We start from the raw sequence: 15,596 nt of genomic DNA on the forward strand, positions 1-15,596 counted from the left end.
GATGGTCCCTTCTATTATAAGAAGGATCAACAGGGATATAATAATCCTAATGCACTGCTGCTTTAGTACCTTTCCTTTGTAAATATTAATACATTTTTAGATCTAAAGCTTCATACGACCTTTGTGAATAAGTAAATGGAATTTGGTAGGATAGCTTGAATTCTGTTTCCCTCCTGCCTCTGAAAAGCAATAGCATCTATTCAAGTGTGCATACATACCAATGCTGCAGAAGGGTTTAAAAAGGTAATATAAGAAAAACTCTCTCTGCACAGAGCTATCCGAGTTTGGCATTGAATGTGACAGTGGAAGTTTCACACCAAAAAGCCCAAAAGTAGTCAAGGGTGTTTATTTTTCATTCCATACAGAAGCAGCTCAGACTTAGGAGATCCTGTCATGGACTTAGTATTGGTTTAGCATTAACTAAGGCGTTTGTCTTTTCTGAGGTTTAAAATAGACGACATGATTTGTCTGCCTAAGACTGTATGTAGGATCAGAGTCTCAGAGACAGTATCGTTTAAGGAATCACGAGCACAGCTTCCAGTAGTATGTGATGGCTCTTGTAATTCCTGAACAATGCATCTGAGGACTTGGAAAGCAGAATAAAACATAGCTAGTTATAATAACTTGTTATCCAAAATACTTGCTGTAGCATTGCAGCAGTCTTGTGATGTTAAACTGTAGAATGTTTGGGTTTAGCTTTATGTGTACCAGTTACAACATTCCCTGTTTAAACGTATACAAAGAAAGAAATAATTTCATGCTATTAATGACTTATTCTCCATAGAGGGGGAAAAATAGTAATCCATCATTAAAGCAAAAACATGTGGTACTGATTACATATATGTATAACTAGTAGTTACTGGTATCAGCTGATATATATTTCCCCTACCTGTGTCAGAAAAATTGGAGTCCTTTTTTCCTAATGAAATGCAAAATCAAAGTTAAGCTGTAGCAAATGTGGAGAAAAGCAGTTACCCGCTGCCATATCCTTTCAGTAACATATTTGCATTTTTTAACAACTAGTTAAGAGTAGTTTAAGTATTGCATTAAGTATACTTAATGCAACCAAATAGACATTGTTTAAGAGTGAAGTGCTATGAAGTAAATAGCTGTTTGAATTGACACCATTTACTTCCATTTACTTTAAATGCAGTTTACACAATTTACTTTAAGGCTGGTTTGCTATGTGCTGCTGCTGTTCTGCTTCTGTGTGATAGCTTATTAAGCTGTAGAAACTTGGTCACATAGAGGTCTTGGTCTGACATTTCGGTGTTGAACTTGAGTTCAACAAGAACTCCCCTCTACTGAGTAACTATGATTTCTATGAACTCTTCTAATCACAGAATGACAGAATGGGTGAGATTGGAAGGGACCACACTGGATCATCTGGTCCAACCTCCCTGCTCAAGCAGGGCCATCCTAGAGCACTTTGCACAGATTTGTATCCAGATGGTTCTTGAATATCTCCAATAAGGGACACTCTACAGCCTCTCTGGGCAGCCTGTTCCAGTGCACGGTCACTCACACAGTAAAGAAGTTCTTCCTCATGTTCAGGTGGAACTTCCTGTGCACCACTTTCTGCCATTTGCATCTTATCCTGTTGTCAGGCACCTCTGAGGAGAGCCTGTCTCCACCCTTCCTTCAGATACTTATAGACATTGATTGATGAAATCCCCTCTCAGTCATCTCTTCTGAAGGCTGAACAGGCTCAGCTCCCTCAGCCTTTCCTTGTAAGGGAGATGCTCCAGTCCCTTAATCATCTTTGTTGCCCTCTGCTGGACCTGCTCCGGAAGCTCCACATCTCTCTTGTACTGAGGAGCCCAGAACTGGACACAGCATTTCAGATGCAGCCTCACTAATTGCTCTAGGCAAAGAAGTAGACCTATATAGTCAAAATATGTCCTGGTAATCATGTTTTTCATAATACCATATAAATGCGGAAAAATAACAGTTCTCTTTGTTCTTCCACATCAACTGAACCATTTGGAAAAAAAAATCCTTGACTGTTATGTGATGAAAGATTCTTTATCTAAAACTTGACTGCCAAGTCATTCAATTTGAATGACTGAAGTTTACTTTTCCGTATAGGAGTTTTTGATTGTAATAAGTAAGAAATCAGTTTCTTTTCAGTGTAATTTGAAACTGCCTTACTTGGAAATCATGCACTTTACCAGCACATTCCCTAGTTAAGTGTTACTCTTGACAATTGCTGTGAAATGCAAAAGAAATAATGAACTGTGTGTTTTTTAAATCTTCTAGCTAAAAAGAAGAAGCCAAAGCTCTTAAACAAGTTTGATAAGACCATTAAAGCTGAACTAGATGCTGCAGAAAAACTACGTAAAAAAGTAAGTTTGAATGTTTTACTCAGGACTGTAGGCAATGGACAAAAATGATAAAAACTTAGAAAAAGGGAGAATGCCTTTTAGATTATTTTTTGTGAAATTAACTTTTTAAAATTAAATATTCAGTGCATATTTGTCCTTCAAATTTAACTTCTGCTGGATATTTCATTTGAATTTTTTAAAGTTATAAGTGTATGCCTATTCATGTATGTTTGCTCATTGTTGACCTTGCAAATATTTAGCTTAACCATTAAATTTCTGCTTAAATTAATCACATGGAACAGGGTTAGTTCTATCCTATCACTGTTGGCCATTTGAATTCTGAGGTCAACTCTTAACGGAGAACTTAATATGTGCATATTAATATGGATCTCTCAGTAAGTGTTCATATGCCTCAGGAGTGTTAGGTGCAGATCTTTGAAGTAGGTGTTGTTTCTGTTGGGATTCTGCGTGTGTCCTGTGTGTGTCTCTGCTGTCATACAGTTGCTTAGAGGACAAAGCAGGTGTTCCTGCTTCTCACCAGTGGCAGCAAAACTTTAACATCAGTCAGTCAGTTCAGGTAGTTCTGAATTTAGTAACTTGACTGTGAAAAGCAAACAAACAAAAAAAACCCAACAGAAAGCATGGTCTTCAGAACCCTTTATAGGTTCCAATTTTGTTCTTTTATTTGAGTATTTCAGAAAATAATACCTTTGCAGAGATGCGAGATCCCTTTTCCAGAAGCGAGATGAAATAGCGAAGCAAGACTGTGGCTGTTAGAAATGAGACGTCTTAAGTCTTTAGGATGTTAATCTTGTAAAAACTCTGATATGCCTCACTGACAGTCCTAGCACATAAAGAACAACTGCAGGCTTTTGTTGTACCCTGTTGTACCCTGGCTTTGAGAAGGATGAGCAAGGAGATAGACTATTTTCAGTACAGTACAATAAAGACCATTTTAGTCACTGCAAATGAAGGATTATTCTTGATTTTCAGAACACTATGCCATTTTGACTTTATACTGCCATCTATGCAGCCCTAGAGTTCTGGTAGGTCTGTGATTGGACTGGAGGACTATTAGATAGAGAGTACTGACCTCATGCTGCCACTGCTGTTCATCACTAGAAGCCTTCTTTACATGTTAGAATATAAAACCAAAAGGAATTTTCATGCTTCTTGTTACTTAAGCAATTGGTTAATCAGAGAAAGGCGTAGCAGAAATTTTTGCTAAACCTATAGAGTCAGGTTGCTGACTCTCTTTTCCTGCCTGTGTCTCTTGGTAAGTTACAGATAGTCATGCAGGAATCAGGATAAATTTAGTAATAAATCAGATGTGTAACATTTGAAGATAGCAAGGCAGTTGTGTGTAATAGCCCACTCATATATGTAAAGCTGTAAGAGCTGGAAGTGGCAGCAGGGTCTGTTGCCCAATATTGCCAAGCAGTGCTTAGCACCTGTTTAGCAGTGTGGCTGGTTCTTGACTTCCATCCATACTTGCTGGTCAACATCCATCATGAGAATACCATAGTTACGTTCAGACTTTATGTGAGACAGGGAAGGGACACAGAGCATGTGTGAGGTCTCCTGAGGGACATTGTTTAGCAAAAGATTTGGAGGAAACAGGCATATACTATGGATGAGTCTACAGTGTTTCCCCGGAAGACCTGTAGTTACCTTATTGTTCATCAAGACAGGTGTGTGGAGAGAAAATTTCCACGTATGCCTAGAACTTTCTTCCTATTCCCTGTTATATTTATTTTGGACTTTGTTATTAGCAGTAGAATCTTTACTTTTTTATATAGACAGGTTATTGTCATCTCAGCGTTTTGTCCAGTCAACAAAGGGAAAGTGAGTAAAATAAAAAAGCTGTTAATTTTAACCCTGAAAATTAGGTAATATTGTTTCATAAATAATGACAATAAATTTCTCTAAAATAAGAGAGAAATTAATATTTAGAAATTAATATTTAATAAGAATTGCCTCTAAAATAAGGCAATCCTAACAAAAGTATGAGTGAAAACTGATTCAGAGTGCATTGCTTATTTTGTGTTTGTTTTTTAACTGTGGTAACTAATGTCTTCTTAGGTCATTCATCCTCCAGCATTTTTATTAGATAGAATTGCTGACAAATATCTCTACTTTCCAGGGAAAAGTTGAAGAAGCTCTAAGGGCCTTTGAAGCACTAGTGAATCAATATCCACAAAGTCCTCGAGCAAGATATGGGAAAGCACAGGTACTTAAAAAATAACAAACAAACAAAAAACAATAAATGTTAAAAAAGCTAAAATAAACATTTTTTTACCAATAGTTATAAACCCCAGTCAGAATTAATTTGTAAATTTATGGAGGTTTTCTATGCAATCTGTCATATTGTATCTCTTTCAGTTCACTATCCTTCCCCAATTACGTTGGCAGCTTTTGTCTAACTTTAGTCTAGTGGAAAGTATTGTAAATAACACAAAAATAAGATATCCCCTGTAGATCTCATAAGAACTGTCAGGTGAATGGTAAGAGATAAATCCCAACTAATGGCCCAGTGCAGGAACAACAGGCAGAACTTAGCTGTTACATGCTGTTTGCTGTAACTGTTAAATCAACATGTCAGTCAGCTCTGGGATAAATGCTGCTTTTTGCTTAATGGGAATAGGGAAGAGGATTTGGAGTTTTTATGTAGAGAGTGTTAAAGGATAAAGAACACAAATTCTTAGGCAAGGAGGCTTAATTAGCTTTTTTTTTTTTTGTGGAGAGAGTTATGTTTCAAGTGTTCCCCTTAAAAAAAAACCCAACCAGAATGCATCATAAAATAAGCTCTGCATTCATAGTACTTTTGAGCTGTGTTGGGATGTCTCAGAAGAGAATAAACTTTGAATTTTCATAAGTAGTAGGATAATCCTATTTTTTACTCCTACTAGGAGTAAAAAAACGCTCCTTGAACTCATGTTAATCAAGATGAACAAAGTGAAGCCCTCGCTGTAGGAAGGAATTGTGCTGTTAGACAATTAATGAGGCACTTGAATTGGAGTCAACCAGTTTTCAGTTGGTTAATAATAGTCATGCTAAATATCCAAAATACTGTCACACAAGCACTTGATGCACAGCAAAGCAAATCTTTGTCTTTGAAAAAAGGAAAGTCAAATTTCCTAGTGAATGTACATGAGAAAAAATAATTATTGCTTAAAACTGATTTCTGAAGGTATCTCTGAAAGCTGCCTGATGAACTATTTGGCTGAGTAACCATATTGTTTGGTGTTTCACATACTCAATTTCAAAGCAACTCAAGGAAAGAAAATTAAAGCACAGAAGTGCAAAAAGATTTCAGGTACTTGGTACAGCATATGCAGAAAACACAGCTGAAGCAGTTTCATTTAATACATATGTGAATTTAAATAGACTAACAGGATCTTCTGCACCTGTAGTGCTTGCCATGATCTGCAATTTGACTTAAGAAAGGACATAAGCCAATAAATATAGAAGTGTTTGGGAAGAATGCATTAAACACATGAAAATACATGCATTTATATAAACAATTTAAAATAAACCTTTAAATTTCTGCATTTGAGACATAATCTTACTTTTTCAGCTGTTGAAGCAGATTATGAAAATGCCTTACCACAGATGAAATCAGTCATAGATTCTGTTGGGTTCACTGAAGCTGTAATTTCACTGCAGAGAGCTCATATGTCCTTTGGTCTGCTTCTGAATTTGATGAGCCAGTTTAAGTTTTGAAAGAGTTGTAGGGTAGATATTGTATCAATATATGCTAGAGGAAAGGCAAGTCCTATTTAATTTTCTAAGACAGAGTGTAAATAAATTTGTCAGAATACATGAAAAAAATGTTTGTTGGTGTGTTTTCATCTGTGCGTTGCTACCAGAGTGAGGCTTCTTATACAAATACTCCATAGGCAAAATCTGGCATTTCTTCTGTATTATTAAATAGATTGCTTCATTTATTTTTGAAAGCAGAAATTATGAATTCTACGAATATTAATCAAAAATCTGTGTTAATGTATGTTTTAGGTGCAAGTTTCCTCATAATTCTGCTTTCAAACAGTTTGTAGGTAACAAGAACTAATGGTAATTGTAATGTGTCTTCCCAGTTATTTTTAAGACTAACGGATTATTATGTGTTCTAATTATGGTTTTGTGATTCTTTCTAGTCTGAAGATGACTTAGCTGAGAAAATGAGAAGCAATGAGATGCTGCAACAAGCTATCAATACCTATGATGAGGTGGTTAGTCTGCCAAATGTCCCTTCAGATCTGATAAAGCTGAGCTTGAAACGAGAAGCAGACAGGCAGCAGTTCCTTGGTAAGTTTTGAGTGTGATGTAAAAATTATGGAAGTTGTGTGAGCAAGACTTTCAAGAGGTTACTAAGGACTTAAAATGCCAATTCCATTGAATTTTTGGTAGGACTTGTCCTCCTAATGTCTTAAATGCTAATGAAAAAAAATTATTTTAAATTTTTCTAGGGAACTAGTGTCTATAATTTGCCTGTATGATAATAGTGCCTGTAGAAAGCTGCAGTTGATGCTATGAGAAGATATGATGAGAGGTGGTCAAAAATTTTTATTGACAGAGAAAAGAAGAAAGTCTTCTTTTTCTACTGAAGCTGAAGAAAATCAAGAGGAAATTAATGGCATAAGCAGAGTAAACATATTCAGAATAAACTTTCAGTAAACAGAGAAGAATGGAATTAAACTTGGGGATTATATCGGTTTAGATTATAGGTTTAGATCTCAATTCTGTGATGTATGAGGAGTGCTGAATAGAATATGAGGCACAATCAACTTTGCAGAAAAGAGTTCTGTTCCCATGGGTTGGATATTTAATATCAACTTATTTTGTTCTTGCTGTTCCTTTGCAAGACCTCGTCTAGGAAGCTGAGGAACATACTTCATTTTAAGCACATAAAGCATGATAAATTTCCATGGTAAATAACAGAAATAGAGTAGAACTATTACTTAATGCTAGAAATGCATTTAATTTCTTAATTAAGATTAAGTTTATTATTAAATGTTTACTTAATTTTGTTGAGTGCTTTGATATCTGTTTACGATAAAGCAACCAAAGCTTAAATAATGTTACTGCTGCACTGTAAAGGGTTCTCCACAAGAGGCTACCATAACACTGCATGATGTGTACTTGCAATGATTCCCTGAAATATTCCTGGTATTGCCACACCTCAGTGACAACCAAGCAGCTGAATGTGCTCCTACCTGCACAAGCTTTTTCAACTTCTCCTTCTTGATCGTTAGTGAAAGTGGAGCACTTGGCTCTGATTTGTGTTTTCTTAGATGTTGTGTAAATGTCTTGCTACTGTTACTCATATCTGTGGTTGTAATTAAGTCTTGTTCAATCAAATCAGGTCGCATGAGGGGTTCCCTGATTACTCTACAGAAATTAGTTCAGCTGTTTCCCAGTGATACTTCCTTCAAGAATGACCTTGGTGTTGGTTACCTCTTGATAGGAGATAACAGCAATGCTAAGAAAGTATATGAAGAGGTAAGTTTCCATTCCAGTCAAGTAAAAATATTTGCATTCATATGTTCATTCTAAAGATTGATTGATTTTAACTTTTTTAGTTGTTAAACATTTCACATGTGAGGTTTTGAAGGGTTAACATGGATACAATTTTTTTTCTAGTGCAATTATCTTCTAATTTTAATTCAGATTTCCTGGTACTGTTATGCTAAGTTTTTCCTCATTGACAGAGAAATGCAGATTTGTTTCATATGCTTAATAACATTTGAAATCTTACACTTTCTGGTAGCCAGGTTTGGAATATGTTGACAACATATGTAGGTGTGTTGTATGTAATGTGTAACGTTACAAAAAAATAGTACAAAAAAATATCCAATCTGCAGGAAAGCAGAAGCCAGTCTCTTTATAGGAACAGCATCTCTAACCATGCAATCGAGTAGTTCAGTACTCACACAGCTATTTAACCTTTGCTTTCTCATATTTTTGTAGGCAGCTTAAATTCTGTTTTTCTTTCACAATGTTTGTAGTGTGGACGGTTCAGTGGATTTATATTCTTGTCTTATACTCACGGTTGTTTGGCTGGGGAAACTTCACTGCCAGGAGGGGCCACTCTGCTCCTGTGATTTAGAAGCCCTGTTAACATCTGGAAACTGTCTGACAGATGTGGAGTCTGACATCAGTGGTAGAGCACATGCTGTCTGCGCCTGACCAGAGTCTTGTTGGTGTTGGCACACGTGTTGCGGGGCTTGTTTAGTACAGGCCTGGTATGGTAATTGGCTGGTTGTGTAGGCTGGAGAGGAGTCAGCATAGTTAGTGCCACCTCCTGAGAATAAAGGCCCAGTTGTCCATCCCCCACATCTGGGAGTCTGAGGGGATTCTCGTCTCTGGTAGTTTCTCAGAGAGAAGGATGACGTTCAGCCACATGGTTGGAAGCAGGAGCCAAAAGCTAGTAATACCATTTTTTTCCTCAAGCTCCTCTGGTAGTCTCAGATGTTGCCAGAATAATGTTTGCTTTGCTACTTTTGCTATTTTGTAGGTCCCTCCGTAAAGCATGGCTGTTCGACAATTTTTGTCTTACTGTCAAAATTTCTCAGAGGATTGGAAATATCAGCTTTTAAAGATAGAATTTATTAACCAAACCTGCTACTCAAGCTGCAAGGAACTTGAGAAAATAAAGACATATTCCTTTTGGGCAAGATTTTCCTTTGCAGTTATTCAGTGTTTTGCTGCAAACAACTGTTAGAATTTCTCAATATCAATAATCACAGGAATTTTTATACATGGAAGAAGGTCATGAGTTTGCTATGTAATTACTTTAATATTGAGTTTTATGTATTTCAGAAGAAATGTATAGTGCTCTGATTAAGAACAGATATGCAAAATAAGAACTGGTGTGCTTTTAATATATTGTTTTTCATTCTTCTATAGACCTTATCCAGTGTAACTACTCTTTGCAGTTCACTAGCCACTGAAATAGAATAGCTCATAGTGGTGTTCTGTTCCTGTAAAAGAACAGCAAATACTTTTTTTTTTTTTTTAAATCATATGGTTTTGTCCATATTCTGGGTATTCCTTAGGCTGAATTCCAACACATTAATATAAATTTGTTGTTGTAACTCAGGATACATTTACACTAAGGATTTTAAGAAATAATACAGAACTAAAGAAACAGGGAGAAGCTCGTGTACCTGCTTTCATTCTTGGTTCTACTGAAGGCTTCTTACATGATTTTGGGCAGATTTGTTAGGGACTATCTGGTCTGCTCTGGAGTACTTCACTCAGCTGTTGCAATGCATATTTAGAAAGTGATGGGCTTTCCTACCGTAGGAGCTCAGATTCTCTGCTCGGTCAGTAGAGAGAGAGGCAAACTGTGAATAGTGGTTCTGGTGGCCTCCACGAGACATCTTGCTCTTCCCATGATTTTAGAAAAACGTGTGAAACTTCTGTAGTGTGACTAAATCCTTCTCACTAGTGTAGGACGAATAAATCTTTTGATAGAAAAATGTAAAAGAGAACAGACAAGAGCATGAACTCAGTGCTGCACAGTGGATGCCTCCAATATTTATGAATTCTGGGTTCTGTTTCCCACTGTAAGGATGTTCATACATTTTATTCAAGTGTTCTTTAATGTAGAAAGCATGAGCACTTAAGAAGACAGAGCAGAGTTAAGGACACATCCTCCAGAGAACATACCCCTTTTTCAACTAAAGTCTCAACTCTTTGCTGATTCCCCTCTGTTCTCATTCTTTTCTTCATGGTTGTCTAACTTCTTGTGTACGTGGTACTTGTTTCTGATGCTCAGGGAAATTCCCAAGTAGTTAAACACTCTTCTTTGCAGGAGAACTTAAACTCCAAGTTTCCTGGGAATCTGCTAGTTGGGAAAAGGTACCTTTGCTTCTTGCTGTAACATTTCCATCTTAATTCAATGTTACCTGTCTGTGTTAAGTATGGACTGAGCACATGCAACCAGCTGGACCCTTCAGAGGCACCATTCCCACGTGGGATCACAGCACATAACATTTCAGACCCTAGCTTGCATCATCTCCAAGGAATTGAATAGAAGCTGAAGGAATCCTAGTGGATGAAAGTTTTCTGCTTTTACTTTACCTTTAATAACCAGTTTACTTATTTTTTCATGCAATTCTTATTTTTCTTTCCAAATTTGCTACATCTTAGCAGCTTATTTTAAATGTCTTTAATACATGTTCCTTCTTTTAGCTACAGAAACAATGCATATAAACACTGAGCTTACGATCAAGAGATTTTTTTTTTTCTTCCAGCTGTAGTGTGGTGTAATGTAACTTACCCGAAATACACTTTTCTAGAATATGTTTGCCAGAATTTTTGCTGAACCACAGATAGAAAATGGTGTCCAACTGGAGGGGATTTCAGTTTTGCCTCTAATATTAAAGCATTTTCTTTTGAACATTACACTCAGGGACATGGAAACAGAATGTTAAAGGTAGTCCTAGTAGAATTCAGAGCTATTTTGATTTTTAAAGAAAACATAACATTAAAAGTAGTGCTGGTAGAATTTAGAGCTATTTTTGTTTTTGAAAGATATACAGATTATAAAAAAATACAGCAGAAGAGAACTTTTTAGGACCAGTTACTCTGCTAATAGCACTTATTCTGCCTGCCATGCTGAGGCACATGTGCATGGCTCAGTGCAGCATTATACAGACATGCATAAGCCAGCTCTGAGCTATCTCAGGTACCAAAACCAGAATATCCACATTAACACAGTACTCTGCCCTGGCTAATTAGCCACTGATAGCCCCAGAGGTTAATATCTATATTCGTGATTAATTTTTAATGGACTGTGAGCAGTTTAGTAAAACTTATTTCTAAACATAATTAATATTGCATGGAGCAACAGCAACAGAGTAATACAATTTACATTAAATACTTCCAGTTTAATTTCTGCTGATTGTATCTTTTCGCTTCTCTTTAGGGGCTCTGAATGTAGATCATTCCTTAATGCAACTCGGCAGAGTTTAAATGAACCATAATACAGAAAATTCTATTCTGTCTTAATTAATCAGATAGCTTTATCCTATAGTTAAAGAAACTGTAACAAAATTATATGGCTAATAAACATTTCTGTCAGTCATTTCATTTCACCCTGCAGGTACAGATTCTTGGATCAAAATAATTATACACAGAATGCTGAAAGACAAAAGCATAAAATGCGTAGGGTGGTAGTGTATTCTTATATTGGGGATCGAGTTCATCCTTACTACGGCACTTTTTGCTAATAATGTCTCATAATATGAACTTCAGATAGGTTTTCAATTGTTTGTTCCCTCATAGTAAGTAACTCTTTTCTGCCAAAAGAAGTGAAATCATGCTATTTTTAACTCATGACATTTTATGCCCACATTGCTATGATTTTGGTTTTGCTTGGATGTATTTTGTATGTAATAAGGTCTGAGAAAAGAGAGAATTTTGTCCAGAGAACTTGTTGTGGTTTTGCTTGTAATTATTTTGATTGAAAAATGAGGATAGACAGTGACTGGAAAAGGCAGAGGGAAATAACTATAATGTATGAAGGCATTTTATCCATGACATAAGAAATGGATTTAGGCAAGAGAAATTGCTCATCTGTCCGTTGTTGTGTGTTTAGCAGCTGTCTAGACATTCAGCGGGTATCAGCCTCTGTAATTCCACTGACTGTTGGGCTCTTGTGATGATCCTCACACTGATGGTCTGTCTGGATAAAACTGTCCACCCTTATTTTAAGGAGAGAAGAAGTGTAAAAACAGATTAACTTGACCATGTAATTGAAAATCACATAGAGCTGCAAATTATATTGAATGTATATATAATAGAAATGCAGAGCTGGAAAATAGATCAAGACATTCTCTAATTTTCCCCTCTGGCTGAGGCAGAACCAAATGCACTTAAATCATGTGTCTCGTGTTGGGGGTGCATGTTTGAGAACTCAGGCTGGACAGCTTCACACCTCCTTCCCCTGAAACATTACCCCATATGCTGATCCTTTTCAACAGTTGTCCCTGTACTTACAAACCTTTCCCTTGCCCAGTCCCCATGAAATATCAATCTCTGGACATTTGCCCATGAGTTTTCCTTTTCTGCAAAATTAAGCCAGTTTGTAACTCAGATATTATCTGAATCTTGTTGAGGGTACAAAGTCTTGTAGCTTAATTTAGCATGTTTGGTCTTGGTCAAAGAGTGCAGCACACAACTCTACAAGAATAATTTATCCATGAACACCTATTGTGAAAGCACATTGAGTCACTACTCACCTTCTTTCTCTTGGCCAGGGAAGTGCACATTGTTCCAGAGGGCGCTTCAGTTTGTCATAGTGTTGAGAATGTCCTTGGTGTTCCAGGGTTTGTATGGCCCAAGTGATGCAGGTGTTACTTTACACCTTCTTTTTGTACTTTACAGCTTCTTTCTAAATTGTAATCACTATGCTTCACAGCACAGTATGTTTTCTCTTGCAAAAACTAGTTTGCCACCAGTAGAAACCCATCTAATTTTAAACTATTTCGAGTATATTTCTATACTACGCTTTCTGTAACTGTGATGTAGATATTTTCAAGAGCAGCTGCTTTCCTTCAGATTAGTCAAATCTGGGATAAGTAACTTAAGTGTTAATGAATGGGTTTAATGCTGTAATGTATCATGCTGTATCTCAAGAGAGAGGATGGGAAAGAATGGACAACTGAAAATTAATTATTCCTGTTGGAATAATTTTACTTCTGAGACTTCAAAGTTTGAATTGTAATAGATTTGTCTGGAGAAGCACAAAAGTGAATGGGGGAAAGAAAGTACAAGAGATAACCTGAGTCAGTAATGGAAGCAGATGTCATTGCCTCACTAAATAATAGTGCTTGCACAGGTTTATTAATTTGCATAGATCCATACAGGTGTATTTTATTCATTTGTTCTCAAACAGGTTCTAAGTCTGGCTCCAAATGACGGCTTTGCCAAAGTACATTATGGCTTCATCCTGAAGGCAGAAAACAAGATAGCAGAGAGCATACCCTATCTACAGGTACTTTATCACCCACAGTAAATGTTTTACCAGAAAAAAGTAGAATTGGGATGTATGAGATGTGTCAAACTAGACACATGCTAATTATGAATCACAGTTTAAGCTACTTATTGGAGTTATATTGCTGTATCCCTGCCTGTGAACTGGAACAAGGTTGTACATTGAGACTCTTCAATCCTTAAACATCGAGTATTTGTTTTATTAATGGTTTACCCAAAGTACATGGCTCTGAACCTCAAATTGTTTTGAGGTTGTCAGTGTGTTGCAGACCTAAGGTTCTTGAAAGATCCAGAGAAGGCTTGCTGCATATACTTCTGAGTGTTTGAAAAGAAATACTACAAAATAAAACCTTAATTCAGCTTTCTAAAATGCTTGTGTATATGTTTCTAGGGTCAGGGGCAAATGTCCATCTCTGAATACACCTCTGTCCTAAGGGACTGAGGAGATAGACCATGGGACTTGGAAAACTGATAAAATTTCCCAGTGACTTTTTACTGACTTATTGTATTCATTTAGCTTAGCTTAGGTTACTGTGGTGAGTATATTTTCTAGCTAATTTCATAGCCTGTCTCTTGCATAGAATTGACAGCCTATTTACAGCAATCAAATGAACTCTTTTACAAGTCCCATTGAAGTTTCACTTATACCTTTCATTTTTATTAATTTATTTATTTACTTATTTATTAGGAAGGACTAGAGTCGGGTGACCCTGGCACAGATGATGGACGTTTTTATTTTCATCTGGGTGATGCCTTACAGAGAATGGGAGACAAAGAGGTACATGTTTAGCACGTTCTTGCTTTAAAATCTAAATCTCTCAGGACTGCGGTATGCAGAAAAACCTTTAATGATGGGATTAATGTTGAAAACATTATTGTCCTATTGCAACAACAGTCCAATATGTAGAAGTCAAGATGATCAACAGAAAAAAATCTGTCATTGGCAAACAATGCATACAATCTCTTAGCATCCCTTACTTTAGAACTAACCTGAAGATTTGAAGCTTGCATAGGGCAGCCTGAACTAAGGGACTAAACATTTGTTTAAAATTTTAATTAATGTATTTTTAGAGTCGGTTTTCTCCTCCTGCCACTTACAACAAAGATTTTAACAAGAGTTGAAAAAAAAACTGTATAGAAGTTCTCTCATACTCTAAGTGTATTTTATAAACTCTTCCAAAATGACCTTGAGGACCAATGAGTATGTGATAAAAGAAGACATTGAGAGGACTCAATGTGTGGGCTGAATTATGGAATTGATCAATAATTAAATTAGCAAATAGATCAGAAAAGCATCAATTTGTACAGCATATCTGTTACACACCCAAGAAAAACAAACATATGCCACTGGAAGCTGTAGGAGTTTCTAGTTTGTTCATTAAAAATGAAATTTTGTTTAAAAGCCAAATTTAAATGTATGAATTAGCACTACTTTCATAGTAGGGGAGCAAAGGGCCTCTTTTCAAGACTGTTATTAGTAATGAACTTTACTATGGGAATGAATTGAAAAACAACAAAAAAACACTGTTCAGGTTCCTAGGTGGGAAACATGAAAAGAACAGGCATTAAAAAGAATAGCAGAAATAGCTGTGAAAATCACTGCTTTTTAATTACTTATCTAGTAATGTCTGAAATATTAATATCTAAAAACTGTAAAAAATGCTGACCTCTTGAGTACTGGGGCCCAGTCAATAGGTGGTTCTCCAATATGAACTATAGACAAATGAGCTATGATGAAGCCTATGCATGTGATCCTTCTCAAGCCTAGTTCATCAAGTTAGGGTTTTTTTAATAATTCATGGAACTTTTATTACAATACCTAATGCATGTAGTAGATCTAAAACATTGAAATGTAACAATATCTGAATTTTAAGATAGATTGCCTTCTCTGAAATACTCTTTCAATGAGTTGGGTTTTTTGATCTAAATGTTCATTTACAAGTGAGAATTAGTTTTCCTCATTTTACTTAGAAACACATGCATGTGATCACCTAGAGACACATGCACACAGTCTGCTTTCACGCTTTCTCTGTCTAACTCTGTCTCCTCTCAAATCCCTGTATGTTTCCATGGGATACTCTGAGTTGAATGGTTGAGCCTAGAATATCCCATTGTAATGTTTGACTAAAGATACCACACAGATGTAATTAATGTACATCATCCCTAACCCCTAGATGTGTTAATGTTTATGGAGTTAATGGTCAAGTCTGCTGTAGAAAAAGTTTAATTAATGAGAAATTAATTTCTTGGGATAGAGGAGACTTCTAAATT

At 36.3% G+C, this 15,596-nt stretch overlaps 1 protein-coding gene across 15 annotated transcripts in view; it reads left to right on the forward strand.

The window, feature by feature from the left end:
* The window catches only part of ASPH (aspartate beta-hydroxylase), a 114,421-nt gene that overhangs the window by 72,597 nt on the left and 26,228 nt on the right, over positions 1-15,596 (forward strand). For all 15 annotated transcript variants that reach the window (XM_027706073.1, XM_027706153.1, XM_027706239.1 and 12 more), the window contains 6 exons: positions 2,260-2,345; positions 4,468-4,554; positions 6,479-6,629; positions 7,687-7,823; positions 13,228-13,326; positions 14,014-14,103. In XM_027706073.1, the coding sequence (XP_027561874.1) occupies positions 2,260-2,345; positions 4,468-4,554; positions 6,479-6,629; positions 7,687-7,823; positions 13,228-13,326; positions 14,014-14,103 (650 nt within the window). The remainder of the gene's footprint in view (positions 1-2,259; positions 2,346-4,467; positions 4,555-6,478; positions 6,630-7,686; positions 7,824-13,227; positions 13,327-14,013; positions 14,104-15,596) is intronic.

Source organism: Neopelma chrysocephalum, unplaced genomic scaffold (genome assembly GCF_003984885.1).
Source record: "Neopelma chrysocephalum unplaced genomic scaffold, ASM398488v2 Primary Assembly neopelma1_22, whole genome shotgun sequence".
NCBI lineage: Eukaryota > Metazoa > Chordata > Aves > Passeriformes > Pipridae > Neopelma > Neopelma chrysocephalum.